The sequence below is a fragment of the Zootoca vivipara genome, chromosome 5 (assembly GCF_965207765.1).
Source record: "Zootoca vivipara chromosome 5, rZooViv2.hap1.1, whole genome shotgun sequence".
In the NCBI taxonomy this organism is placed as follows: Eukaryota; Metazoa; Chordata; class Lepidosauria; order Squamata; family Lacertidae; genus Zootoca; species Zootoca vivipara.
In genome coordinates this window covers 15,562,359-15,590,348 of record NC_142588.1, presented here as the reverse complement: position 1 = coordinate 15,590,348, position 27,990 = coordinate 15,562,359, and the positions used below count along the sequence as shown (strand labels likewise).

Here is a 27,990-nt window from a genome sequence, read left to right as displayed (position 1 = left end):
AGGGGTGTGTGTCTTGCTGCAACAGTTGGACAGCTCATGGGCAATTATAGTGACCCTCTTTGAAGGTGTGCTTCCAGTATCAATCAGCTCACTGGCAGAGAGAGCGACAGAGAACACCCACTTTCAAAGGAGAGGGTTGCTTCGTTAGCCCAAAGTAGCTTGCATTGAAATCGCATGCTAACATGGAATCAAAGTTAAAAAGGAATATGAAGTAGAAATTGCTAACTGATTAATATGTTATGAATCGCAGTAAGGAGGAACCGAGGAAGTCAAACACAATGATTAGAGACGAAGTTGAGATTATGAAATTTTTGTTTGTCTGTATATTTTGTTTTGTTTGTGTTTAATTTAAAAAAAAATTGAAAAAAAAGGAACCGCAGGCTAAACTGGGGTGTGCGTGTGCTCTTTTAGCATGAAATTTCAATGTAAACTACTTCAAAACACAGCCCTAATGCAGTCAATCCCCATGGGTCTTCCTGTCAGCTGATTGCTCCTTTGCAAGCAGAGCTTTCCAACTGCACCAATCAGGATTTAAGCTGTGCCTATGGGCCAGAGATTCCCCAGCCCTGCTAATAGAACCAGCGTTTTTCTGAGAGCTTCAGCAAAGAAAAGGTGTACCCTTGTATTGAATATGTTAAGGGGTATGATGACATTCATACACAGGTATATCACAGGTGATCCAGGTAGCACTGCACACGATTATAGACTTGGTTGAATTTTTAGTATCCTAATTTAGGAAGGCTTGCTTTGGGATGCACATGTGCACATACCCTTCAGCATACAGAACTAATAAATAACAAGAATGCGGACATTTGATTCATATGGTTTGGTCAGAAGTACTTTGTACAATATTTCCCTCGGTATCAGCCTAAACAAAATGCTGTGTGCTTCCTTTGTGAATTAGGAAACTTAAATTCAGCTGCCTTGTTAGTTTTGCCCTGTACTTATCCTGAAAAGGGGAAATGTTATTTTACACCAACCACTGTGACTAAATCCAAGTAAAATAAAAAAATCCCTTCCAGTAGGATAATTATCAGATAAGTATCTGAAGAAGTGTGCATGCACACGAAAGCTCATACCAATGACAAACTTAGTTGGTCTCTAAGGAAATCTTTTATTTTGTTTCGACTATACCAGACCAACACGGCTACCTACCTGTAACTAAATCCAAGTAGTTCACCTTCTCTAATTCTGTGCAAGACCAGAGGCAAAGGTTTCTGTTACATTTGAGAGTGAAATTGTACTTTTATTCCTTTTATATTTTTATTCATCCTTTTTGTATTCGAACAAGACTGAACTTTAATTCTTAAGGCCCCAGTTTGCACGGGGGTTGAGGTCCAGATCATTGCATATAAGCCCACCCCGTTACGCCGCATCCCATTCCTCCCCTCTTCCAGGTCCGAAAGCGGCACCTGCGTGCACAGTCGCGCATGCTTTGAACGTATGGAAAATGGGAGTTTCCTGCACCTGATAACCTAAGAACCAAAAACAAGAGGCTTTAGATGAACTTGGTAGCAGTTGAGCTATTCCCTGCAGATTAGTGGTTCACAAAGAGCATAGGCCTGGTTCACTGTGCCTTTTTCTAAGTTTTACTCTCTTGAATCATGCGCTTTTAGAGATGCCAATGAGATGTGAAGAGCAATTATTTTACTTTTATGCATATATCTTCCCCCTCTCAATAGGGATACAAGGTTGAGGCAGACACCACAAATGCACATGAACTGTAATCACAGTGACACAGATTACAGTCACAGAAGCTCAGGTTACAAGTCGGCTGAATTTTTCCAGTGGAAGAGGGCCTTGCATATAAACTGTCACATGCAAATATGTCTTCCGAAAAAGGGTTCTCCTTATTTCAAAACCTGTTGTATTTGTGCTGTTGTGAGCAATTCCATTCAGGGGTTTGAATAATAGTGAGACTGGAGAAGGCAGTATAAGTTGCTTTTTCAGCTGAATTTGGATAAACTGCTTGAAGCATCTGATGCGTTGAGCTATTTCAATTGCTTTGGTTTGAATTGCTCATTGCAAACAGCTGGAAGTATGTATATTTTGATAATAAATCTGCTTTGCAATGGGAGTTGCAATGGGAGGTGGTAGACTACCTACTTTTTTCACTATGTTGATGAGACACACCACAGTTAGATGAGTGAGCTTACTTTGGTGGCTAGAGTGGAAACTAGCCTAGAAACCTGACAGCAGTTCTGAGTATGTTGTGTTTAGATAACTGATTTTAGAAGATAATAAATCAACAAAACCAATTGTTTGTGGAAGCATTGTGGATAGCACCCCAAATGTGTGCACTTGACCACAAGTCTGTCTTCATTGCAGCCATGCATGGCCCTGGCAAATGTATCAGTCTTTTCCGTTGGAATACCTTTTCACATTCCCACCTTTTCTGGCAAATGTATTGCTTGGTTTGAAAATGCTCTTGTCTAACCCCTCGAACTCCATGCTTGTTTGTGTTTGGCAACAGGTACAACAGATAAACCATCATCACCACCCCCTGCAGTCACCAATGTGATGCAGATAAATGAGAAACCAGAGACCCTTTTGTTTCAGCCATGCCAGGAGCAGGATGAGTTGAGGAAGCGTCTTGCACTGTCGTCTCCTGGATCAACCTTTGATGACTGCAGGTAAAAGACTGAATGGTCACATGAGGGTATATTCCCAGGTCTAACGCATGTGCACTTGGGCTTGGGTCTCTGGCTTTTTCCACGGCACAGCTGTTTGAGTTGGGCAGGGGTAGTTAAGGGTGCCTAGGATGGCTCAGTCAGAGAGCATGAGATGCTTAATCTCAGGGTTGTGGGTTACAGCCCTATGCTTGGCAAAAGATTCCTGAATTGCAGCGGGTTGAACTAGATGACCCGGTCTTTGTTAGCTAGTGATGTTATCTTTGCAAATTACTTACACCACCAGGGGCCAACTCTGTTCCATGTGGATATAGAGTATGCTTAATGCATCATTTTTGTTTCATATGAAATAACCTTCCATTTTCGAACATGCCTCTGAAGCCGAACGGCTTCCAAGGTGCATTTCTCTCTTTTCTCAATGGGGCTTGCCTACCTCCCCATTGAGCCTCAATTGTCGAACATTTCAGAAGCTGAACGGGCTTCTGGAATGGATTATGTTTGGCAACCGAGGTTGCACTGTACTTAAAATGTTTGATGTGTATACATGAGAATTTTATGCTAAGGTTGTGCTCATCTGAAATCTATCCTGGTGGGCTGTCTAACCATAGCTGTCAAGTTTTCCCTTTTTTTAAGGGAAATTCCCTTATTCCGAATAGGATTCCTTGCGAGAAAAGGGGAAAGTTGACAGCTATGCACCTAACCACAAGCCAAACCATGAATATGAAAGGCTGAAGATTCAGTGTGAAGGCAATGCCTGAACTGCAGTCTCTACAGAACCAACACACCAAAGCTCTAAAAAGATGTGAAGAGGCTGATTTCTATCAGTAAGTAAAGGCTCACAGCATATGCACAGGAATCCATTTTGGTTTTCTTTTACCATGACTACGTGTCTGTTAAGCTGCCTTTAGAACTTAATGTTCAAAGGTCCTTCGTAAGCTTTTTCTTTTCTCCAGCTTCAGTCAACTTTTAAAATGGCATCATTTTAACATCAGTAGAGAGATAATGTTCAAAACTTTGGGCTGCAGATTTAGGATTGGTTTAAAAAAAATCTTTGAAGATGGAGAGCCAGTTTCTGAAAATTATGGTGAGGAGTATAGGCTTAGCTTGGTGTGGATGACCTTCTCACTTCAGTGAATTGATGATACTTGTCCCCTGCTTCCCCCTTTCAGAACCCTGCTTTCACTAGTTCCAGGGTGGAGTCCAGTGCAGTAAATGACACTGCTAAGAAGAATTCTCTTAAGGGCAACTAGACATCAACAAAATGCACCACACCAAGCAACAGTGCAAAATCTGGTGGTTTCTAATGGTGGATATTTCTTAATTTAACTTCTTTATCAAATGGAGGAGATGACACTACACATGCTAATTTCTGTGTTTGATGGTGTATAATGGTGGTGACTAAACTATGGTCCTCCAGAGAGTCTTGGAACACAACTGATGATTGGCATTCTGGCTGGGCTGATGGGGAGCCCAACATCTGGAGAGACACAGCTGTATAGAATTAATAAACCCCTCTGAGTCTGGCGGATTTGCTGTATTTGTGGTGGTTCTTTTATGGGGATGCTTACTCGATAAAGCAACGTTGCTGTTCCGCGTTTTCTGAAATTGCTTTTTCATTGCCATTGGAGCATTTTTACGAGCATTTCCTGTGTATGTTTCTAATATCTGAACAGTACACTGCACAGTTGTCCTCTGAGCGACCAGTCACAGTTGAAGGAGGACATGGACAATTTGAAGCAGAAGAACAACCAGTTGGTACGAGAGCGCGATCACCTCCAGCAGTTATGTGAGGAAATGAAGAAACTTCATGATGAGGATCTGAAGGAGATAACAGACCTGCACAGTCAGCTGCAGCAGGTAGCCTTTGCTCTGTTTTTGCCTGCTGAGTTCAGCTTCTCATTCTATTCTCTTCCCGCTCCCACTGATTTCTCAAGTGTTTCAGGGGGCACTTCAGGAGAGTGTCTCTTCCATTCCATTTCTTTAATACGCAGTGCTTATTTCTTTTCTTTAATTTCCATAGATGACAAAAAAAAATCCACTATCTGTGATGTCAACTGCATGTAGAAGGCAAAAAGGGAATATTGCTGGTTTCATATCAGAGATGTGAAGGATGATGGGAGCTGTTATCCAACAATATCTAGAGGGTGCCACATTGACGGCCCCTACTACATAGGGGTGTTTTCTAAGTGAGGTGTGGGCAGCTTGAGTCCTTGAAATCCCTCTCCTTTCACAGCCTTGAAAAAGTATTTTGAATGCAGCCTACAGGTATCTTTAAGAGAGCCTAGGCTTATTCATTTCTTCTTTAACCTTGCTGTCCTTGTATAACATCCATTTGTCAACACGTGGAGCTGTCTCTTTGTCAACCCACATAGTTTCAAGGGCTTGTTCAGATATTAATCAGCACTCGGCATTCTAAATGGGGTGCGGACTTTGGGTTTAGTCACTTAGTCTCTGCCAGTTCCCCTCACCTTAGGTTACAAGGTGAAAAACTAGAGAATTCGTAGCCCACCTCCTACTCCTACGTACCTTGTTGGCTAGAACCAGATAATTAACAATTTTTTCAATATGAGAAATGCAAATGTTCCTGCCCCAGCTCTGCCCCAGTATCTGAAGAAGTGTGCATGCACACGAAAGCTCATACCTATGACAAACTTAGTTGGTCTCTAAGGTGCTACTGGAAGGATTTTTTTTAATTTTTTTTGACTGCATCAGACTAACACGGCTACCTACCTGTGAATTTTATAAGCATTTTGTTTGTTTGTGTGTGTGTGTGTGTGTGTGTGTGTGTGTGTACCCTGTTTCTCATATTTTAAGACATACCCATAAAATAAGCCATAGCAGGATTTTTAAGCATTCAAGGAATATAAGCCATACCCCGAAAATAAGACATAGTGATAGGCGCAGCAGCAATGCCGGACGCGGCAGGAGGAGGAGGAAAAAAATAAGACATCCCTTGAAAATAAGCCATAGTGTGTTTTTTTGAGGAAAAAATAAATATAAGACATGTCTTATAATATGAGAAACACGGTATGTGTATACTTGCAGTAGCTATGTTATCACAGATCAAACAGCAACTGCTTATATTTGTGCCTTTTCATACATTCCTTGTGTATGATTCCAATCCTAGGCATATGGTACATCTACCCTCTTCCAGACAAGCAGTCCATTCTTGATAAGAGGCAGTTCCAGACTCTTCCTCTTTTGTGGTGGGATTTGTAACTGGTGTGCCACCTTGTGGTAGACTTAAATGGAACTGCAGTTGCATAGTGGACAGTAGATCAAAGAAAGGAGGAGCTTGGGGCCGGGGGGGGGGGGATGATTTTGCCATTCAGACTTAAAAGGACAGAGTGGGAGAAGATCCATGTTCATAAATTGAGTATAAATCCCAGTGATCATGAAAGGCTAAATCTCTTAAGAGCAGCCACTTGTATACATATGGAGAGATTTCTTTTCAGAAAGGGAGGGAATATGCTGCACAAAGTCTGGGTACTGTTACTGCTGTTTGTGTTCCTTCCCGGATGTTATGGGCCTTTTTCATTCCTTGAATTCCTCTCCTTCCATTCTGTACTAGAGGTTTTTTTTTAAGGAAAAAACTGAAATTAAATCTTAAAAAGTTACTCCGATTGTCCAAGAACTTATTTAATTTTTTACATGAGCAGAACCATGTGTTGTGCCATGAAACCAGCTTTCCAGGGCCCTGAGGATTCTGTACATTCTCTTTGGAACACAGCCCTAACAGCTATTTTCCTTCTCACAGTTCTTTGGTTCTAACCAAGTTGAGATTTTTTAAATATGTTACCTCATCAGCTCTTTTGAGGGCCCTAGTGAGCAGAAAATAAAATCTCCCTGGGTTTCCCCCCTCCTGTTTACAATATGACTGAAGTTTATCTGCCAGGAATTCTTATTCATAATATCTTCTGTTATTCCAGGTGATGAAGCAGAATGGGTCATCGGAGACACTCAATAAACTCTACAATAAAGCAATGGGCAAGCTGGAGGGCGTGAAGAAGGATTACGACGCTCTGAGGAAGCGGTACAATGAGAAGATGGCGAGCTACAACACTGATCTGAGCCGATTAGAGCAGAAGGAAGGCGAGAACAGGCGACTCCAGAAGCAGATTGACAAGCTGAACAGAAGGTAGAAGATGCTTTTGCCAGAAAGTCATTTCATGTTTTTGTTTTTTACTAGAACAAATGACACTCAAGTTACCTCTCTCTCTGAACTTTCCTGGCTCTAGTCATTGTTTTTCTGTTTGCCTCCCTAGTGACCAAAAATTGAACAAACAAAGTAGACCTGACTGAGTAGCCACATTTTGTTCATGTGTTTGCTCCAGCCACATATAAAGTGCAGTGTGTGTGTGCCTGTGTGAGGGCTGTATCCCATGATGCAAAAAACTTTTGTGCACACAGTGACACCTTCTCTTTCTCCTCTGGAGCATATTTGGGGGAGAGATGTGGAGATAGAGAGGAAACTGAAGTCCTGCTGCAGCAGTGGATTTCTGCTTGTACAGCATTCAATATAATTTTGTGTGTCCCATGTCTAAGTAAAAACATCATACGTGGGTGAACTATTCCCCTCCCCTGCACTATGGTTTGTGAAGTGAAAGGAGCTCATCTCCTTTCACCAACATATCTTTTATAATGAGATGAGAATCACTGCTTCTCTCCCCCCTGAACATGTGAGCAGGGCAGTCATGTGACAAAGGAAACATGGCTGACTCTGCCACTTCTTATTTAGTCCTTTACACAGTTTAGTGTGGTGTATAAAAGAGGAAGGAAGCTTTCATAGGGCCCCCTTTCCCTTACAAGTGGTGAAAGGACTTGCTGTGACTCCCCTCCCACCACTCTTTAGGTTTGAGACTGTGCAGCAGGAACTGAGCAAAGCCACTGCCCAAAACAAGGAGCTACAGAGAGAGATGGAGCGGTTGCAGGCAGAAGTGACGAGGTTTAAAACAGTGCAGCTGAAAGCTGTGAAGGATGCAGAGAAGTACAAGGAAGAGAGGGACGCCGTTTTCAACGAGTATTGTCTCATCATGAGCGAGAGGGATGAAGTCCTCAATGAAATGGATAGGCTGGATACAGAGTTGGAACTTGCCGAATCCAAATTGAAAAACATGTCCTCGAAGAAAAGAGTGGCTAGTGAGGAAATGGAAGCCTTAAGACAGGTGTGGTATTGTAAGGCACTTGCTCTGGCCAGAAAGAGTTGTTCAAACCTAGTAGTGTTGCCTGTGCAAGTTTCTAGACCAGCCTTCCTCATCCTGGTGCCCTCCAGATATTTAGAACTACAGCTGGCAAAACGATAGTCTCAAGTATTGCCCTCCATGCCAATCATCCCTTAGTCAGGATTAACTTCTCTGATTTCTCTATTACAGGTGAAACTCGGAAAATTAGAATATCGTTGAAAAGTGCATTTATTTCAGTAACGCAACTTAAAAGGCGAAACCAATATAGGAGATAGATGCATGACATGCAAAGCAAGACATGTCAAGCCTTTATGTGTTGTAATTATTTGTTGTTATGCGAGTCAGTTATAATTGGAATGTAATTAATAAAATGTAATAGCGATGTTTATTTTTGTATTATTGTAACTATTTGTTTTATTACTGTGGAATTTCCAAAATGAAGCATTTGTAAAAATAATAATAATAATAATAATAAGTTGCATTACTGAAATAAATGCACTTTTCGACAATATTCTAATTTTCCAAGTTTCACCTGTATTTTTTCGGGGTTGCACAGTGTTTCAACTTTTGATGCAAGCAAATATGTGTTGCAGCTTTAAAGATATTTGCCAGTTGCATCTAATGCATGCAGTGTGCTGTATTATTCCTTCTTATGCATGGCACAGGCTTTCAAAAATTCAGTGTGTTTTCATTAAGAGAAAGACTTTCTTGTACACTTAATATACCTCCAATGATGGATTTTTATTTTATTTCAGAAGCTGAACTCTGTGAAGGAAGAGAGAGATGTGGCTAGGAAGTAAAGAACAGAAGCCATCATCCAGATAGGGTGAGATCATGGAATGATAGTGTACAGTTGAGATGCCCACTTATTTGCTAGGGACTGCAGCCCTGCTGCATTCAGTTGAAACTGTTCTCAGGATGGCAGTCCTGAACTATGGGAAGAAAACAATAGCCAGTAATGTTGGCTTTGTTTTTAAGAGGGAAAATAGTGCAACTGCAATATGAAGATAAGGGCCACATTAGCTAATGGTGATTCATGTGTGCGCCATGCATGTATTAGTGGTGTGTGTTTGTAACTAAAGACCGCAAATTCTCGATACTACAGGGATGGGAAGGGTCCTATTTTTAAGAACAAAAAGGCTATATGGAGTAAGGAGTGCAGAACCCTTTCTTCAAATGTTTTTCTCCCTTCCAGCTGAGCACCGTTCCAACACGTGAGCTCAGCTGAGGAGGAAAGCATTCGGGAGAAGAATAGCAAGGAGGGGACAATGGTGCCCCACTCCTTACCCACCTACCCCTTTGGGTTTCTTAATTTTAATTTTAATTTTTTAAAAATGTCCCCCATGTGATTCATATATCTCCATATAACTACCAGGGAATGCAGTTAGATTTTTCTCTGTAATAATAAAACTTGTTCTGGAGGACCACTTTATATTGCTTACAGCAGAAATCTTTCAGATCTCTTGTGAAGTTCAGGGCCTAATTTCTTATTTCTTTTTAAGGCTGTTTTTCCTTTTGTACTTTAAAAGCAGGCTCTTCCAACGCATGCGTGCAGTGCTCTGTGGTTAACAGGCCTGAGCCTTTGAGCCTGAGAAGGAGTCCGAGAAGGAGTCCCAGGCACCACTGCCTCCTCCTCACCTTTACCTGAGGGCCTTCCTGCTCCGCCTCCTTTGTTTTCTGGCCGAGCCCTTCAGAGAGGAGGAAGAGGACCTGCGCCGCCACCGCCACCAATGCCTTCTGCCATGCAGCCTGCTTCTGCGAAGTGGTATGACTGAAGGGACTACATCTTTATTGAATTTTTGTGTTGAAGACAGTAAAGATGTTAATGTAAATTTTGAGAAATCCAAACTTTCATTCAGTTGCCTTGGAGGAAATGATAACTTCAAGCATTTAAATGAAATTGATCTTTATATTTCAATTGATCCAAAAGAAACCAAGCATAAAAGAACAGACAGATCTGTCACATGTTATTTATGAAAAGAAGAAAAGCGTGTCTTCAGGGTATGTTCCACTAATTTTTAATGCTCTTCACTTTGTTGTTTTAAATCACTAGTTAGTGTTCAAGATATCCTAGCTAAAACTAGCAATTCCTTTTGAAACTTTAAATGAGTGAAGCCCATACATTTGGATGTTTGATCCTCAAAGCTCTTACATCTCACTAGGGAGGGATTAGAGCCTAGAAGTTGTTGCTTGTGGATCTGTACATTTAGATCAAATTGTATTTGCACCATTGGTGTGAAAGCGAGTGACAAAATGTTAATATACTATAGGATCTTCTTTTGGGGTTGTTGGTTGTTGTTTTTTGACCAGTGTATGATAAGCCTAAAAACCTCAATTTGTGTTCAAAGCAGTGGGGATTTTTTAATGTCTACATTATTTCTAATAAACTGTTGAAGACTCCATGGCTGTCAACTGTCTGTCTGGCTGTAAATTCATGTATTCTTACTATTTGTTGGAATGGAATACTTAATTTCTAGTTGGAATAAAAGTGGGGGATTATTTCATCTGTTTGAATGAGGAAAACTATAATATTCCCATTCCCAAGCAAGTCTTATTTTTAAAAAAGGATCTGTAAGTTGTGGGTACACTGGCAGTTTAAAGGGGAAAAAATGTTGCCATTTGACTAAAATAATAGCAAGTTTTGACCTTTTTTAAAGAAAGGTAGGTTCTTCCAGCAACTTGCAGTATAGGACAGAAGGATTAAAAATACAATGGACACCAAAGTACCAGAGGACCTTCATTGGCTCCAGTAGGGTTAATATATATTTATATTATTTCTTTCTTGGGAATTACTACATGAATGGAGAGTTCTGCGTTCTAGCTACCGTGTTTCCCCCTTTTTAAGACACCGTCTTATAACTTTTTCCCCTCAAAAAACCACATGGTGTCTTATTTTCAGGGGGTGTCTTAGTTTTATTATGTTTTTATGGTACCTATGGTTCCGGGCAGTGGGGCGGCAGGCTTCCTCGGCATGGCCAGGAAGAGGCCAGGCCGCTGGCTCGGCGCTCCGCCCGGTGATGCCTTTGTCGTGGTTTTTTTAATCCCACCCCACCCCCTGCCAACCGCTCCGAGGTTCCTGCTGCTTTATTTGGGGGGGGGGTGTTTCGCGAAATAAACGCATGAGGATGAGGAGGGCTGAGGGATCCCGCCCGGCCTTAGGCAGGCCACCCGCGCGCCTTCCACCCACCGCATGAGGCCGGCCTCCGGGGAATGCGGGGCCCGGGCAAGGCAGCACCGAGAGCCCCCACGGCCGCCGGGAGACGTGACGCAGCCGCCGCCCGCGCAGCCCACACCCTCGCCGCCGCGTCCCTTTCATGCCTCTTGCTCAAAGCGAGGCACGGCGTTCACTGCGCTTGGAAGGAGCCGGGTGCCCATGGATCATGCAGCAAGGGCCCTCCCGACTCCTTCCCAGGCGCCCCTTTCTCCTCCTCCTTGCCGGTTCCGGGCGGTGGGGTGGCAGGCAGGAAGAGGCCAGGCTGCTGCGGCGCTCTGAGCGTTCGGCGCTCTGCAAGGCGCTGCTGGGCGCTCCGAGCGCTCGGCGCGGCAGAGCGCTCCGCTCTGCAGCCGCCGGTACCGGGCGCTGGGGAGGCAGGCCTCCTTGCCGGGTGCTCCGGCGGCGCAGAAGGGGCCAGCAGTGCTCCCGCCGCCGCCTGTTGCCCTGGTGGCGCAACACCGCTCTGCCTTGGGCCATGCAGCCCACGACGCTCCGGCGGCGCGGAAGGGGCCAGCAGCGCTCCCGCCGCCGCCCGTCACTCCAGCCGTGCAGAAGCGCCCGCGGGCCTCCCGCCGCCGCTCAGCCTTGGGCCATGCAGCCCCCAGGGGCGAGCAGCGGCCTCGCCTCCACCTGGCCCAACAGCAACAGCAACAGCAGCGGGAGGACAAGGACAGCGCTGCTGCTGGGTCCCGCTGCCTCAAGGCGAGCGGCGCTGCTGCGTGAAGGTATGGCTTATTTTCAGGGGGTGTTTAATATTGAACAAATGCTTTAAAAGCCTGCTATGGCTTACTTTCTGACTACGGATTTAAAAAGGGGAAACACGCTAGTAGATTTTTGTCAATGTTTAGACTGAGCAAGGAACCCTCCCTTCTCGGCGGGGGGGGGGGGTCACATTTGGAAATCTAAGAAACTAGCATGGACAGCACAACATAGCTCTTTTGCAGAAGAAAAACACAATAATGGGATGAAAAAAGCCTCCTCCCCGAAGCACCAGCTAAAACACCCATGCCCTTAACAAATGCAACACAGGGACAAAGAGAGGCGACCCCCAAATTAAAAACAAACCAGACCCTGATTTATTTATTTTTTAATTGAGAGGGTTAGGAAGGGGAGGCTCAAGGGGGAGTCTGAAGGTACCACGGGGCACATTGGGCAGTCCATGTTTTGAGCAAGGACATGTCCCCATCCCATATTTTTAGTGCATGTGTATTAAAAACATTCTCTCTACCCCCTCTACCTCTCAGTTTTTGTATGCAATTTTCCATGATATCCTAGTGGTGGGGTAGTCTTAAAATAGCACACGTAACTGAACATTTAGGTGTTGTTCTTATTGGAAGCCCGCTATTAAAACACTTGGAAGCCAACGTAAAGGGATGGTATGACTTCCCTGATAACCTTTGCAACACATCCAACTGCCATGGCTGCTCCTGTGCTGTTCTATACAGGTTCACTGTATCATTCCGAATGTAGCAGCCCCAGCCTGGTCACCCCACCACAGTCGCCGCTTAACCTGGAGACCTCGTCCTTTGCCAGTAGCCAGTTGCAGAACTCGCTTTCCACCCTGCCCAGGTGAGCCCAGTGTCTGTAGGGCAACATTAAAAAGACAAGTAAATTATTCTGTAAATGTCTTAGGTAGGGCTAGTTGAAATAGCAGTTAAATATGTAAATGGAAAAAATAGAAAAGGAAGGGGGTGGGGAAAATGTGCTAAGTACAGAAACTGCTGCCTTTTAGACCAGTAGCCTTCAGCCTTTTTTCAAGCTGGGACTTGCCTTTGACCCCAATCTGCAAGCTTGAGATAAGCAGGAAATCTATTAGGTCTCAGTTGGAAAATGTACAAAATTTAAGGTGGAACGTCAGCTCCGAGTGTATTTTATGTAAATAAATGTAGATTAGCCAAATGCTGCGGATCCCTAAGTGTGCTGATGTCTCCAAGGCATCAGTCGCTGTGATGTTTGGGCTGGAGAAAGCTTTTGAAGCTCCCAAACGATCGACCAGGAGGGAGGGAACATGCCAGTCGGGCATGTGTCTCTGCCAAGGTGCTACTCGTGAGTAGGAGATTCTAACAAGGTGCACGTTTTTATTCTTTCTTTTTTATGATTATTACTTTGTCAAAAAAAAACAAAAATAAATAAAATAAAATAAAGGGTGTCTTCATCTCTCTTTTTGCAGGGCACTTTATGACTGGATGTCTGAAGTGGAGCAGGATTTGAGCTTCAAGAAGGATGACATTTTGTACGTCAATGACACTCTGCCGCAGGGGAACTTTGGCTGCTGGATGGCGTGGCAGCTGGATGAAAATGGCCAAAAGCTGGAAAGAGGACAGATTCCCAGCAAATACATGTAATTAAATCTCTGAGATACAAATGGCATTTGCCTCATTGCTAAAAGCAGGCAGTTATGATGAAGTATGAACAAAAGCCAAGCATTTCGTTCTTCAAAGCCTTGCTGTTAATGTTGGAGGGGGTATTGAGTTTCCCAGTAAAGTTACTTGAGAGAGGTGGCATGTTTTAATAACTCTCAATTAAAGAAACTATTCTGTCAAGTCATTTTTAGTGCTGCCAATGGTTGCCTACTTCCTAAAAATGGAAAGGACTTTGTTTTTGTGCTTTTATTCCGGGACAGCCTAAGTGGCTTCCTGTTGTCATGCCATAGCACTTTTAGATAGGGATGGATGGCATCCATATTTAATTTTGGTCCATGGGCTGGAACATAAGAGAACACCACATTTTCCCCTTTAATCCACTAAATTAATGCTTGCTTTTTAATAAAGATCAAGGAGATCAAGATCAAGGGGCAGAATTGGGCACTGCTGCCTCAGCTAATATCCTGATGTAATGGTGTATATGCAGCCAATTGGGGGAGGGGGGTGTCCCTCATTTTGGCTGCCAGCTTATACTGTATTTTTTTGGTTTTCACTCACTCTCAGGTCTTTTGCTTGATCATATCATTCTCTTTCTCCCTCTTTTGCAATAGCATTTCACCAACCTTCTCACTTTATTTCCCTCCATCTTACCTTGGAACTGTAGAATCATGGGGTTCTTGTGTGGCCATACCTGCTCTCCTCTTTTGTATAACATGACCCGTGGGACTCAATTATTCTTATTATTTTTAAATTCTTCACTTTGTGCTTAAAGTTTCTATACCTACCCACTTAGATGACCAACACACACTGAACAGGTGACTTAGGTTGGGCATCTGAGGTTGGGCTCATGGTTTGTCTTGCTCCAGACAAACCGTGAGTTGGGAGTCTTAATTACAGCTCATGGTTTGTTTGTAGTGAGACATGCCACAAGCCTGGGTTGGGTGCAGAGGCCACAGTCTTTACCCCAGGAACCCTTGTGTTTGCTCGATCATGGTAAGTCACGGTTTGGTTTGGTTTGGTTTAGCTCAAAACCCGAACCTACACCCTCAAGTCAACTACAAATGACCCCATAGTGAGGCCTGTCTCAAGATCCATCGTTGGTTTTACTGCTACCTGTATTCTGTTCGAGAGCGTTTCAGATTTTGCCTGATTAAGCCCACAATCTCTTTGCAGGATGGAGCAGGAGTTCTACAGGAGGCATAGCATGTCCGAAGCTAAAGATGAAAACAGCTCTGCAAAGACATCGTCAGCAGCAGCTCGGAGGTCATTCTTTAGGAGGAAGCACAAGCACAAACACAGCGGGTCCAAAGATGGAAAGGAACTGCTAGCCCTTGACACCATCAGCACAGACTCCATCCCTTTTTTGGATGGCAAGTGTCTTTAACTGAATTTGCTTAGCCCACAACAAAATTATCTAGGTTTATTTGCACATTGGTAAAGGAGGGCCTTTGACTTTGGATTTCAGAACAAAACAAAACAGAGCAGTTGAGGCAAGGGTGAGCAGGGGAGAGTCAGCCTGCCATATCCACTGCATGTTCAAAGCTGTTCGGTGCTACCCAAATGCCATGTATCCCATGTCCCACTCTCTCACGCATTTAATCTTTTACATACAAGACTGATTAGCATGTCCCATAACCCTTCTTAAAGTATATTTCCACATGTCCCCATAGATCTGCTCTTCACAGAAGCTAAGAAGTATGGATTTGGATTATAAATATAGAATGTTGAGTTTCTCCAGCTGTTCCCAATGAACTTTTTCAGTATTGCCTGTTCACACTTTGGTGTTTTTTTTAATTCAGATTTTGTATTGTTAGAGAATTCAGATTCACAATTTTCAGACAGTGACTGTCCCACATCTCAGTTACCTTCACTATCATGGACCCTTGAACTGTTGTATTCTTTTATTTATTTATTTATTTATTTTCCTGATCATGTAAGCAGCTCTCCATTTCTCTCCAAATTCTGTAAACCTTGCTTATCAACGAGTCCAGAAAGTGGACTGCACATCTCCCAGGCCTGTGCCTATTCTAGGGCCATTACTTGATGTTGTGAAGGACATACCGTCTTTCCCACATTTTAAGACACCGTCTTATAACTTTTTTTCCTCAAAAAAACACTGGGTGGCTTATTTTCAGGGAATGTCTTACCGGTATTTTTATTACATCAGGAGCAGTGCCCCTCTTGCTCCCTGTCTCCCTGCGGGGCAGGACTCTTGACTGAAAGAAAATGACGGGCAACAGCCACCACCAAGCTCCATGAGAGGGAGTCTGAGGGAAGGGAGGTGTGTGCATCTCTGGCCCAGCCCTCTCTCCCCGGCCCTGGGATGTTCGTGAGGGAGGGAGGGAGCTCCTCCGAAGGGCTGCTCTCTCTCTCTCCCCTCCCAGGTGGGGACTCACTTAATAGCAATCTGCTACACTGGAGCTTCTTAAATTTAAACCAGTACAGTATAATGGAATCTATCTGTGTGATGCAGTCATAGCAGTAGCCTATACTAAAGCAAATAAGGATCTCTACCAGCCAGCCAACTGCCCAAGACTTAAGAGCGAAAGTTCCAACAATGTAGCACTTTGTAGCACTGATAGCAAAGAGGCTACCGGCTGAGATACTGTAGAAAACAAAGAAGGCAGCTGAGCAGCAATTAAGATGGTAAATGGTAGCAATTAAGTAGCAATTGAGCCAGCAGAAAGCGGGGTGAGATAATCTGCTGGTCCTAACAACCCGTCCGTGTTTCTCTTACCCACAAAATGTTAACTTTTGTGTAGGGTGTAGGGCAGTGTTTAGCAGCTCCTAAACAGCGAGAAGGGGAAAGTCCTTAATCCCCAAGGCAAGGACTGCGCCACCGGCAGCGATCCCGGTACCGGTACAAATCCTTAAAGGGGAAGCTCTACAGACAAGCAATAGAAAGAAAAAAGAATCCTCACTTTTTAAAAGGCTATTAAAAGGGGGAAAGGTGGGGGGAAGCGAGAGGTGGGCTGTGTGTGTGTGTGTGTGTGTGTGTGTGTGTGTGTGTGTGTGTGAGAGAGAGAGAGAGAGAGAGAGAGAGAGAGGCGGGGGGGGGGGAGAGAGAGAGACGCGCACACAGAGTCTCTCCCTAAAGGGGAAGGCAGCGTCTTCAATCGCCCCTCTTTTTTCCCTCGTGCTTTCATCTTCTCCCCACCGCAAATGCCACTTTTCTCCTCTTCAAGCAAGCAGAGCTCACACAGCCTAGCTAAAAAAAAATATTTTGGAATCCTTTTACAGGTATTTTAAAAAATGCTTACAGAAACGGGAGGGGGAATCACGAGGCTGCAGGAACGGCTCTACGGTGCATTTTTACAAGCTTTTAAAAGAAATACGTGTTTTTGGAGCGACAGTAAAATGGGGAGAGATTTTTATGGGGGGGGGAGTTGGCTGGCGGGAGGGGGGAAGGATCTATCACTATGTCTTATTTTCGGGTTATGGCTTATATCGCGCAACTGCTTAGAAATCCTGCTATGTCTTATATTATGGCTACGTCTTAAAAAGGGGGAAACACGGTACTATTCAAGGAATCTCCAGGAAAATTTTGCCGGTGTCCTCTAGGTAAGTATGCCAGCACTTGAAGGTCGCCTAGCAACAAAAAGTTGGTCTCCAGAGGGAGCAGTAGAAAAACAATAGTTGCTTAGGTGTTGTGGGTAATTCAGGTGACACAAACCCTCTATCGGCAAGAATTGCCTTCTAAAATACCTATTTTTCTTTGCCTATTTGGCCATCATGCTGCTCTGCGTTCTCAGGTACTCTTTCCTCCTCTCCCTGTTCAGCTTACAATTCTCCCTCTGCTCTCTTTCCTCTAAGTCTCTTCTCCTTACTGTACTTTCATCTTCTCCCCTCCAGCACACAGAGGAAACAGACCACAATACCCGGTTTACTGTTATCTCCGAACCAGAGATTATTGGGGTTTTTTTAACTCCCAAAAAACTAGGATCAAGAACAAATATGGGCTATGTATTTTTGGGAGAGAAACAAACAATGATCCCTTGTTTTGGATTGAACAGTTGATCCAAGAGTCGCATTTTGTTTCTTTCCAGTGTGTATAGGGAAGAGACAGGCCAGAAAGACTCAATTGTGGGAAATCGCTAAATATGAGTTGTGAACAACGCCATTACCTTGTTTTCAATTCAAAAGGAAAGTAAATACAAGCCACAATGGCAATCATCAGCCAAGGTACAGGTGCTGCTTAACACTCCTGGTTAAGCAGAAGTACCAAGTTTAGCATCACGGTCCCCCTTCCCTCCTGTGCAATTTATTAAACTTTTTATCTGCTTGCTCCTTTGGGGAGAGCGCTTCCTGACAACTATGCATGCAGCCTGGAAATCCTCATTTGACAGCATGGACTTATTAAACAGTTGCCCCGGCCTGGATTTACTAAAGCATGGGTTTATGAAGCAGTTGTCATGCTACGGAGCCAACTGGGCAGCTGCTGCAACAGCCTCCTTGCTTTCCCCCAAGACTCTGTGTGTGGTCCTACTTTGAATGAGGCAGGAGAGACGCCAACAGTGCTCCTCCTCCCCACCCACCCACCCCTGCAATTTTCTCTGCTTTCTCCCTGCCGCAATGTAAACATCCCTCTACCTTGCCCCATTCTAGAAGGGGGAAAACATCATGGTATTAGCTTGTGCGAATATTGCATTGTAGGGAATGTGCAGCTGTGGGTGCATATTCCTTGATGATCCAGTTAAGCCCTTCAGTAGACGTAAGGCCAAATGATTGCTTTTAACTGGTTTAAATGTGAGTGTGCTTTATATATATATACTGTTCGTGTGCAAAGGAAAATTTGGTTGTGAAGCATCCGAATGCCACTTTCCTGTGAAAGTAAAAATGAACAAACCATTCTTTGTTTTTGTTCTCCCGAAACAGAGGTGATGAAAGCTTCTCAACAAGCCATCAAGCGGGGTGTGAAAGACTGTTTATTCATAGATTATAAACGTAGGAGTGGACATTTCGATGTGACAACTGTTGCCTCAATATAGGAGATAACAGAGAAGGTGCTTCTCTCTTTCTCTTTTTTTATGGTAGCTTTACCATCGGTTATATGTTTCCTGCTGTAGCTAAAGTAGTTTGGGCCTGCCAGCTTCTCAAGTGGGAGACTGTCTGGAACCACACAAAAACTTATCTGAACTCTTTGGAGAAGAGGCAGCGCACAAGGAGATAGAAATGCGGCCCTTTCCCAATTACATTTACATTCTTGTACAGTGGTTCAAAGAATAAAATACAGACTAAAACAAGTAAATAAGTAGGTAAAAACAGCAAAACAATACCCCCCTTCCCACAGATACAATTAAAAAGGTTGTAGACTATTAATCTATGGTGAGGAATGGGAAGTTTCTGCTTCTTCTATCAGGAAGAGCACCCATCTGAGTTCCCTACCTCCTCTCCCCATGTCCCATTGCTACAGGAACTTTTATCTCAGGCCACCTCTGCTACTGGAAGTATACCAAGCTGATGAGAAAAGTGCTTTTAGGACATTTGGAAGTTTCAGGTCTCCTCTCCTGACCACAACTTCCATGGTAAAAAAAGCGTGCCCTGCCTGCCCCGCTAATGGAGACATATGTTTAAATTAGAACATGCAGCTTGCCTCCATCACAACTAGCTTGGGCCTCAGTAAATTTGCTATGGTGTTCAGGTTCTGCATTTGGACATCCCAAAAGCATCTGGCTGGCCACTGTGAGATGCTGGGCCTTTGGTCCAGCAGGCTCCCCTTCTGTTGTTCACTGGACTGATAGGAAAGATGGCTTCGGGAGAGGCAGGTTTGAGAATATTAGGTCGGTGATAAGTTGTAAGTCAGGTGTTTGCACATCCTGGCTCCTTTTGTTGGTATATTTAAATAGTACAAGAACAGTAAGAGGGAGGGAGGGAGGGAGGGAGGGAGAGAGAGAGAGAGAGAGAGGGAGGAGTGGAAATTGAAGGATAGCCAAGCAAGAGAGTGAGAAGTAGCATGGGGAAAGCAAAAAGTACAGAAATACAGAGAAAGAATAGGAATGCAACCAAAATGGTGTCTCAGAGCAGTGCTAGAAACTGAGATATGAAAGCTAGAAGCTAAATGGCACCTTAAATCCAGGTTATGGGCGCAACAATGGAATGTCTAGGTGCGCTGAAAATGAATGAACTGCAGCTAAAATATTCTGTTCATTTTTCACATGGTCTAGTCCTTCCCCTGCCCGCCCCCCTAATATTCTTAAGAGGGTCTCTTCTCCAGTCTTCAGAGAGTAGCTGGAAGTGGGAAATCAGAAAAAGGGTCCCCCATTCCTTCCACTGCAGTTTTAATCTGAAATCTTAGGCGCAGTACTGTGCCAAGCTCAGAAACTACTAACGATAATGAAATTCCCTGTCACAAAATGCACCTGGAACAATGGGAGTTTCGAGCACTGTCTCAGAGAGAGCAGGCAAGCTGCAGGAACACTTGTGAATTTCCTCCATAGTCTTAAGTGAGCTGTTATTGTCCAGCCCCCTCCTCTGCAAACTGAGCTGCCTTGCCTAGCTGTTTGTAAGGGTTGCTGAGTGAATGCACGTGAAATGCTTTGAACACTCAAACGAGCTGTATACCATTAATCGATTATTCTTTATAGGACTGTCACTGCCTCTTGGACATTGCTCCTCATGCCATCGAGCGGCTCCACAGCATTCACATCTACTCAATCGTCATTTTTGTCCGTTACAAGAATGCCAAGCAGATCAAGTAAGTGTGAGATGTGGGCTGGGTGGTGGCTGTAGGGATTCAGGTAGTGCTTGGAGGGTGGCGTGCTTCCAGTGCTTGTGCGCAACAGGAAATCTACTTTTACTTCGATATGCCATTTAAACTGCAATCTTATATCTGCTTACCTCAGAGTAAGCCCCATTCAGGGGTAACTTCCGAGTAGATGTGTGTGGGTTGCACTTCGAAATTCTATAAATTTTGTGTATGGGGACTGCACTGCATTGCATTATCAAAGGCTTGATTTTTTTTAATCAGATCAACTGTTGTGCTTCCAGTTATGCACATGTTGGGCAAAGTGCCTTCTTTGAACAACTGATTTCTGTGCATTGGTTATGCTATATAAATAATATATGCTTGGTAAAGGGTGGTTTTTTTCCCATATGTGGGCTACAGATTTGCATTGGATTATATTCATATATAGTCATTTGTGGCTAATATTTATAATGCTTTTAAAATGCCTCGAGGGCAAGGTGTACTGTTCAATAATTGCATTAAGGAAAGGCCTGCGGGATTTGCAAAGAAAAGTAAGCCAGTTAGGAAGGGAACAGGGAGAAGCCGGGTCAGCTCCATAGAAGCTGTTTAAACCAGGGGTAGCCAGCAAGGTGCCCGTCAGATGTTCCCTGCCAGCATGATATTTAAAACCCTTGCAAGGAGGGAGAGGTGCAAAAGTCACGAGACATTGGAGAGAGAATGAAGATGTGAAAATTGGACAAGTACCCCAAGGTTTTGGCAAGATGAAACTGCCAGTGGAGGAGAGGGAGAAGAGAGGGAAGAGATCTCTGTACAGAAGAAGTAACTTGAAAAGTGGCTCTGATAAGAAAACAGGAATCCAGGCCCAGGTGGAGTAACAGAGGCAAGCCAGCTTTGGGAGCCAAGTAGCAACCACTGGGCTTTGTGTGGCCAGCTGCACTCACACTGTGTATAAGCTGTATCCGCCTTGCACAACATTTTTCAATGCTTGCTTCTTTACAATTATGGTTCATAAAGGATAACTGAAATTTAGGACTTTCAGCAACATTCATATACAATGTTTCCTATATATAAAAGTTTTCGAAAGCCAGCCAGCACCCTAAGGGTGCTTTCCGGTCACAGTTGACATCACTGCCTCTGTGCAGGTGCCTGATGATCATGGCAGATTGCCTTGCTGGTTGCAGCAGATGAAAGGTTAGCTGCTCCTCCTGCTGCAGTTTGTGTGTCAAGCGGCCTTCCTATACTGGACACCAGGTGGCGCTCTGCACACACCATTGTATATCTATGTTGATTAAAATGGGCTGCAAATCTGTTTAGCTCCCTAATTGTTTGCCTTGTGCCCCCTGAAAAATTAAGCATTTAACAAGCTTTTTCTACATTTCTCTGTTAGAGAGCAAAAAGACTTTCTGAGAGACAAAGATACGCAGAAACATTCCAAAGAACAGTTTGAGACTGCTCAGAAGATAGAACAGGAATATAACAAGTACTTCACAGGTTTGTATGACAAAGGCATGGCTGTCAAGTTTTCCCTTTTCTCACGAGGAAGCCTATTCAGCATACAGGAATTTCCCTTAAAAAAAGGGAGAACTTGACAGCTATGGCCAAAGGAAACAATAGCAAAGTGGAAGGCTAGCTTCTGATTCCTCTGGCTGGTTGTGTTTATGTGTGTGTATATTTTTTTGCAACAGCATCCCCCCCCCCCTTTAGATCACAGCATAGCACATGGTTCCTCATGACAACCAGAAGAATTATAAATCTTCCCTTTTAGCACTAAGCATGTTCTACTTCAAAGAAAGGGAACAACCAATAGGTCTGTATTACGTGCTAGGTTTTCCCAAATGGTCAACTCAAGGGATAGGAAACCCAGCAATGTCAGGTGCTAAAGGCTGGCAAAAGCATCTGGGAGGAGTGGGGGGCAGAGCTTGCAGCTGCCCAGTCCGATCCAGGTAAGCTGCAGTGATGCTACATTTGGGAGAATGATGCCATAACTGTTTCCAACTACATAGGTTGCTGCTGCAAACTGGTCCTGCCGCCCCCTGCTCAGTCACTTAGGCACTTGACTATGTCCTGTTCACAAGCACCATGGGAGACGCAAGGGCTGTGTGCCCTCCCAGCCAGCTGCCGGGCGATCTCCAACCTCTGGTGCAGCGTGAGAAGCCAGAGCACGCTGTGGTAGCAGGATCCACTATCCAGCAGAAATGACAGGCGAGAGGTGGTAGTAGTGGCATTCTTTACAAGCGTTTATTTAAGCATATCTCAGGAGAGAGAAAACATGTCTGCTCTCCTTCGTGGTCATGCAGAAGCGAAAGCTATACACAATGGAAGTTCACAGACATGTGACATACAACAGCTACATGTCTGTAACTTAAGGTGGAACGGAATATCTCAACATGCCCAAGATACAGCCTCTGCAACATTTTAATGCAAGACCCTTTTCCAATATAGTTGTACCTTTGTTTTCAAGCAGCTTAGTTCCTGAACGTTTTGGCTCCCAAACGCTGCAAACCCGGAAGTGACTGTTCTGGTTTGCGAACTATTTTTGTAAGCCGAACGTCTGAGGGGGCTTCTGATTGGCTGCAGGAGCTTCCTGCAGACAATCAGAGGCCACACTTTGGTTTCCAAATGTTTTGGAAGTCGAACAGACTTCTGAAATGGATTCCGTTCGACTTCCAAGGTACAACTGTATTAGCAAGTAACGACTGCAAGCAGATTGCGGAAGACACTGGAGAATGGCGAATAGCATTTTAGTTTTGGTTACAGGTAGGTAGCCGTGTTGGTCTGGGTCGAAGTAAAATAAAAAAATTCCTTCAGTAGCATCTTAAAGACCAACTAAGTTTTTATTTTGGTATGAGCTTTCGTGTGCATGCACACTTCTTCAGATACAGTGAAATAGAAGTCCCCAGGCACTTATGTAGAGAAGGGGTGGGGAGGGGTGGGGATGGGGAGGGGAGGGGGGATCACTCAGAAGGGTGGTGGAAGTGGGTGATTGACTGACTGATAGCTGTTGATGACCGAAAACGACTGCAAATGGTTTTGCATGAAAAAGCAAGGGTTGAGATGGCTGAAGATCGCTTATCATGTATAATGAGATAAGAATCCGATATCTCTGTTCAAACCAGGTCCCTCCATGGTTTTGAGCTTGGTGATAAGTTGTAATTCAGCAACTTCTCTTTCCAGTCTATTTCTGAAATTCTTTTGTAGTAAGACAGCTACTTTGAGATCTTGTATAGAATGTCCTGGGAGATTGAAGTGTTCTCCTACTGGTTTTTCTGTCTTCTGGTTCCTGATGTCAGATTTATGTCCATTTATCCTTTGGCGTAGGGTTTGGCCTGTTTGTCCAATATAGAGAGCTGAAGGGCACTGTTGGCATTTGATGGCATACACAATGTTAGAAGATGAGCAATTAAATAGTCCTGAGATGGTATGTTGGATGTTGTTGGGGCCAGTAATGATGTTGTCCGGGTGTATGTGGCAGCAAAGTTGGCATCTGGGTTTATTGCAGGCTCTGGTACCAGTGTCCATGTTAAGTCTGGTGGTTGTATTATTGTGGGTGAGGAGTTGTTTAAGATTGGGTGGCTGTCTGTAGGCAATGAAAGGTCTTCCTCCCAGAGCTTGAGAAAGGGAGCTGTCATTGTCCAGGAGAGGCTGTAGATCTCTGATGATGCGTTGTACTGTTTTAACTTGGGAGCTGTATGTGATGACTAGTGGTGTTCTGTTATTTTCTTTTTTGGGTCTGTCTTGCAGCAGGTTCTCTCTAGGTATCAGTCTGGCTCTGTTGATCTGTTGTTTAACTTCATCAGGTGGATATTTTAGTTCTAAAAAGGTTTGCTGTAGATCTCTTAGGTGAGATTCTCTGTCTGTAGAGTTGGAACAGATGCGGTTGTAACGTAGGGCCTGGCTGTATACGATGGATTGTTTGGTATGTTTGGGATAGTAGCTAGAAGCATGTAGATATGTTTGTCGGTCAGTTGGTTTTCTGTATAAGGTGGTGTCTATACGTCCATCCTGTATTTTTATAGTAGTGTCCAAAAAATGTATTTCTTGCATAGATTGGTTCATTGTAAGGTTGATGGTGGGGTGAAAGTCATTGAATGTCTGGTGGAAGGTTTCCAGGGTCTGTTGTCCATGTGTCCAGATAATAAAAATATCGTCAATGTATCGTAGGTACAAGAGAGGTTTGAGTGGGTAGGAGTCTAGGAAACGATGTTCTAAATCTGCCATGAAGATGTTGGCATACTGTGGGGCCATGCGGGTGCCCATGGCTGTGCCGCTGATCTGGAGGAACAGGTCATCACCAAATTTGAAGTGGTTGTGGGTAAGGACAAAGTGGCAGAGTTTGGTAGCAAAGTCCGCTGTGGTTTTATCTGAAATGGTGTTCCTTATGGCTTGTAAACCATCATTGTGTGGGATGTTGGTATATAAAGATTCCACATCCATAGTGGCTATTATAGTATTGTTAGGAAGATTGTTCAAAGATTGTATTTTCCTCAGAAAATCTGTGGTGTCACGTACGTAGCTGGGAGCACTGATAGCATATGGTTTCAGAACAGAGTCCATATAGCCGGAAACACCCACTGTAATGGTGCCAATACCTGAGATGATGGGGCGTCCTGGATTTCCTGGTTTGTGTATTTTGGGTAGAAGATAGAAAGTTCCTGGCCGAGGTTCCGCTGGTGTGTTTGTGAGGATCTGTTCTTGGATGTGTAGGGGTAGCTCCTTGACAATCTTGTTCAGTTCTTTTTTGTATGCTTGTGTGGGGTCTGAGTCCAATTTCATGTAAAAGGCAGTATTGGAAAGTTGTCTGTGGGCCTCCTGGATGTAATCAGTTTTGTTCATGATGACGACAGCTCCACCCTTGTCTGCCTCTTTAATTATAATGTCTGGGTTGTTCCTGAGATTTTCTATGGCTCTCCTTTCAGCATGGTTTAGATTTTGTTGTAAGCGATGCTGTTTTCTGGTCACATCCGTTTGGATTCTGTGGCGGAAGCATTCGATGTACAGATCTAGTGTGGTATTGCGTCCATCAGGAGGGGTCCACGTGGAGTCCCTTTTGTGTAACTTCTTTTCGGTGGTAGTTGGTGGTCAATGTTCTGTTCATTGATGCGTTTGGAGGGTGATGGTTGTTCCCCAGTAAGTTAAGAGGTGTTGTGGGGATGTAGTTTGTTCTACTTTGTCTTGTTCTTGGGTGTGATGAAAATACTCCTTCAGGCGTAAGCGGCGGAAAAATGCTTCCAGGTCCCCGCAGAACTGAATCATGTGTTGGGATTTGGCAGGGCAGAATGATAGCCCCCGTGAAAGGACGGATTCCTCAGCTGGGCTGAGTGTTTGCTGTGAAAGATTGACAATGTTGTTGATCTTGTTTTGATTGGTGTGTGCATTTAGTTTGTGTGTGAAGAATTTTAGTTTGTGTGTGAAGAATGAAGCCATTCTGTCTGTTGGTCTATATCCTGGTTTTTCTGAGTGCTTGGGACTGTGTGGTTGGTTCATATGCACAGTACAAATCACTATTTTTTTAAAAAAGGATGTAGTTCCTGCCCTCAAGCTTACAATCTTAAAGGACATGTCACAAAAGGAAAAGGGGTCGGGAGGGAGGGAGATTGGGAGAAGGAAATAAGCAAGTTCAGGGTCTTGGGTGTCCCATTTTGCCAGAATTCTCAGTAGACGTAAGAACACCCAGAGACACTGGAGTCCAGTTGGTCTCACAAAAGTAATACTTCACCTCCCAGAGCTCAAAACAATTTTGCAATAAGTATGATTTTAAATTTTTCCCCTGGAGGAGGTTCCATTTTCTATTTGCCCTTCACTCAAAGATTGTTTTTCCCCTCTGCTTTATGGCTGTCTGTTCACATGCTTCTGGAGGTTTATGGGGAAGCCCAAGAACTAGCTGCCCCCCTTCCCTCCATAAGTACAGAAAGTTCAGTTTCCTGGTAGAATTAGAGATAAACTGAGGGAGAAACAGAGAACTTCATTTATGCATGCAGATCTATGGGAATCAGTGGGATTTGTGCAGTGGAGAAATGCTAAATAATCAGGTTTTTTGGAGTGCAGCAAGATACCATAATTGGATGGGGCAATACCCTGCAACACTTTGTTTGAGAAGCAGGCTTTGCAATAGGCTAATGTATCCTTATGATAGACTCTTGCTGTGTTGGTATTTTTCTCCACTGATATTGCTGTGGTAGAACAACAAAGCAACTATGACAGGCTTTGATCATAAATGCAGTTTTAAGTGTTTAACTCTGAATCCCCCAGAATGGGGTGGTAGGAATTCCTGGCAATTTCCCCTTGTGCTTTGGATCCTTTGCCTTGCAAATCCAACTTGAATGTCCCTAAAAGCATTTAATGGGATCTAGCTGAGCACCAGTGTGTTGTATTTTCTGTTAACTTGATCCCTTGAATAAGCCTGCCAGTTCTTTTTTTATTACTATTATTATTATTAACCAGTCATGCCTGTTTTATTAACGAAACCCTTAAACAAACATCTTATATTTTTAAATAGTGGCTTGTTGCTACGGCCATCGCCTCTCTGTATATTTCTGCCTTGCTACTAAACTTAGCCTTCTGTTCAGCCATGAAGGTTTATTATGCTATAACAGGGGTCCCTCTAACCATATTTAGATTTAATGTGTAAACTTTGTCACCTGATGCCACTGAAAATAGCTTTCGGAGGGCTCAGTAACAAAACAGTTGTCTTAGAGGATCATACTCGTGGGGCCTGGCTGCTTTCTCCTCTTGCCATGTTTTTGTTAGCTGTATTGCAACAGCAAAGGCTTTCTTAGCAGGAATGAAGGTTCTCAGAAGCTTGGCTACTTCAACACTGATTTATTTTGCTCACCACAAAAAGAACTCTGCTTCCACAAACGGTAAAGAAAAGTGAAAGCCAGAAAGCCCAGTCCGTTGTTCCTTTCTCCTTTCCCAAAGCTCAATGGGGGTTACAAAAAGAGATGCCCCCTTATTTTAGGCCTCTCCCCGTGTCACTCTCAAGCTATTCCCCTGAAAGGAACAACATGCAGTTTCAGTGTCCTGAAAAATTTACATCTTAAGTGTCTCTGTGTGTGTCTCTGCCTTGCTGTTTTGTCTCTCTTCTAAGAAGCCAGTTGCCATTGCTGAAGCCTCCCTCTTCCCCACCCACCTCCCTGATGTCCTGTTTGTGATCTCTTGTGGCTGTATCTGCGTAAGTGCTTCAGTGACAAACTGATACCGTGGCCTATGAGAACCATAGCTGAGCAAGCCTGAATGCCATTAAAGATGCTAAGAGTTGGGTCCTACAAATTGCCCCATCAACACCCAAAGTCTATACAGTGAGAACGCATAGAGAGGTTCACTCTGTATGCCCCTCCCTTCATTTTCCTGATTCCTGGGCCACATCAAGAGTGAGGCCTAGTTCATATACCCACTGGTAGAGATGCTTTTAGGGAAACAGGCAGTGCAGGTGCTATTACACTCCCTCTTTTTGCAGCATCGGTTCCTGTTGCCAAAGAGGCAATATGACCACCTTGAGCTCTTAGGAGAAAGGGCGGAAAATAATAATCATCACCACCAAGAAAGGGGGTATTAATCCCCCTTCCTTTTTGTTGCTTCTCTGTGTTTTGATTTCTTGGCACTAGTGCGAATTCAGCCCACAACCCTGGCAAACAAGCATGCTGATGGATTGGTGTGTGTTATCCTTCTTTTCACAGGGATTGTCCAGGGAGGCCCTCTCTCGATCATTTGCACTCAGATCATGACAACAGTTGATCAAGAACAAAACAAGGTCCTGTGGATTCCTTTTTCATAAGACTGCTGCAAGCAACCTGTTCAGGTTCCCCTACCCCAGTCTTTTTTTATCACATTTAGGTAGTCTATGTAATTGGAAGCTTACATTGCTCAAGCTTTGTTCTTTTGGTGTGTAATATAGCCATAGGAATTTTTATTTAAT

General features: G+C 43.9%; 3 protein-coding genes across 4 annotated transcripts in view; all 3 read left to right on the top strand.

The window, feature by feature from the left end:
* Nucleotides 1–3,454, top strand: part of LOC118096620 (calcium-activated potassium channel subunit alpha-1-like) — an 8,963-nt gene extending 5,509 nt beyond the window's left edge. Inside the window, exons 2-3 of one of the 2 annotated variants that reach the window (XM_088670128.1) lie at nucleotides 2,474–2,633; nucleotides 3,287–3,454. In XM_088670128.1, the coding sequence (XP_088526254.1) occupies nucleotides 2,474–2,521 (48 nt within the window). In that variant the 3' untranslated portion in view covers nucleotides 2,522–2,633; nucleotides 3,287–3,454. Of the gene's footprint in view, nucleotides 1–2,473; nucleotides 2,634–3,246 lie in introns of both variants that reach the window. The other variant, XM_088670127.1, reaches the window with a different exon arrangement.
* Nucleotides 2,654–27,990, top strand: LOC118096549 (uncharacterized). Its single transcript, XM_088669774.1, is given in 12 exon segments — nucleotides 2,654–2,659; nucleotides 3,287–3,372; nucleotides 3,374–3,454; nucleotides 4,304–4,487; nucleotides 6,560–6,768; nucleotides 7,483–7,795; nucleotides 9,009–9,027; nucleotides 16,895–16,951; nucleotides 18,266–18,393; nucleotides 19,975–20,084; nucleotides 21,463–21,566; nucleotides 27,752–27,990. Coding segments are annotated over 12 exon segments (1,395 nt in total). The 3' UTR covers nucleotides 27,850–27,990.
* Nucleotides 9,393–16,280, top strand: LOC148685577 (disks large homolog 5-like). Its single transcript, XM_088670125.1, has 3 exons — nucleotides 9,393–9,578; nucleotides 13,198–13,368; nucleotides 14,564–16,280. The coding sequence occupies exons 1-3, from the start codon at nucleotides 9,544–9,546 to the stop codon at nucleotides 14,772–14,774; spliced, it is 417 nt and encodes a 138-aa protein (XP_088526251.1). The 5' UTR covers nucleotides 9,393–9,543; the 3' UTR covers nucleotides 14,775–16,280.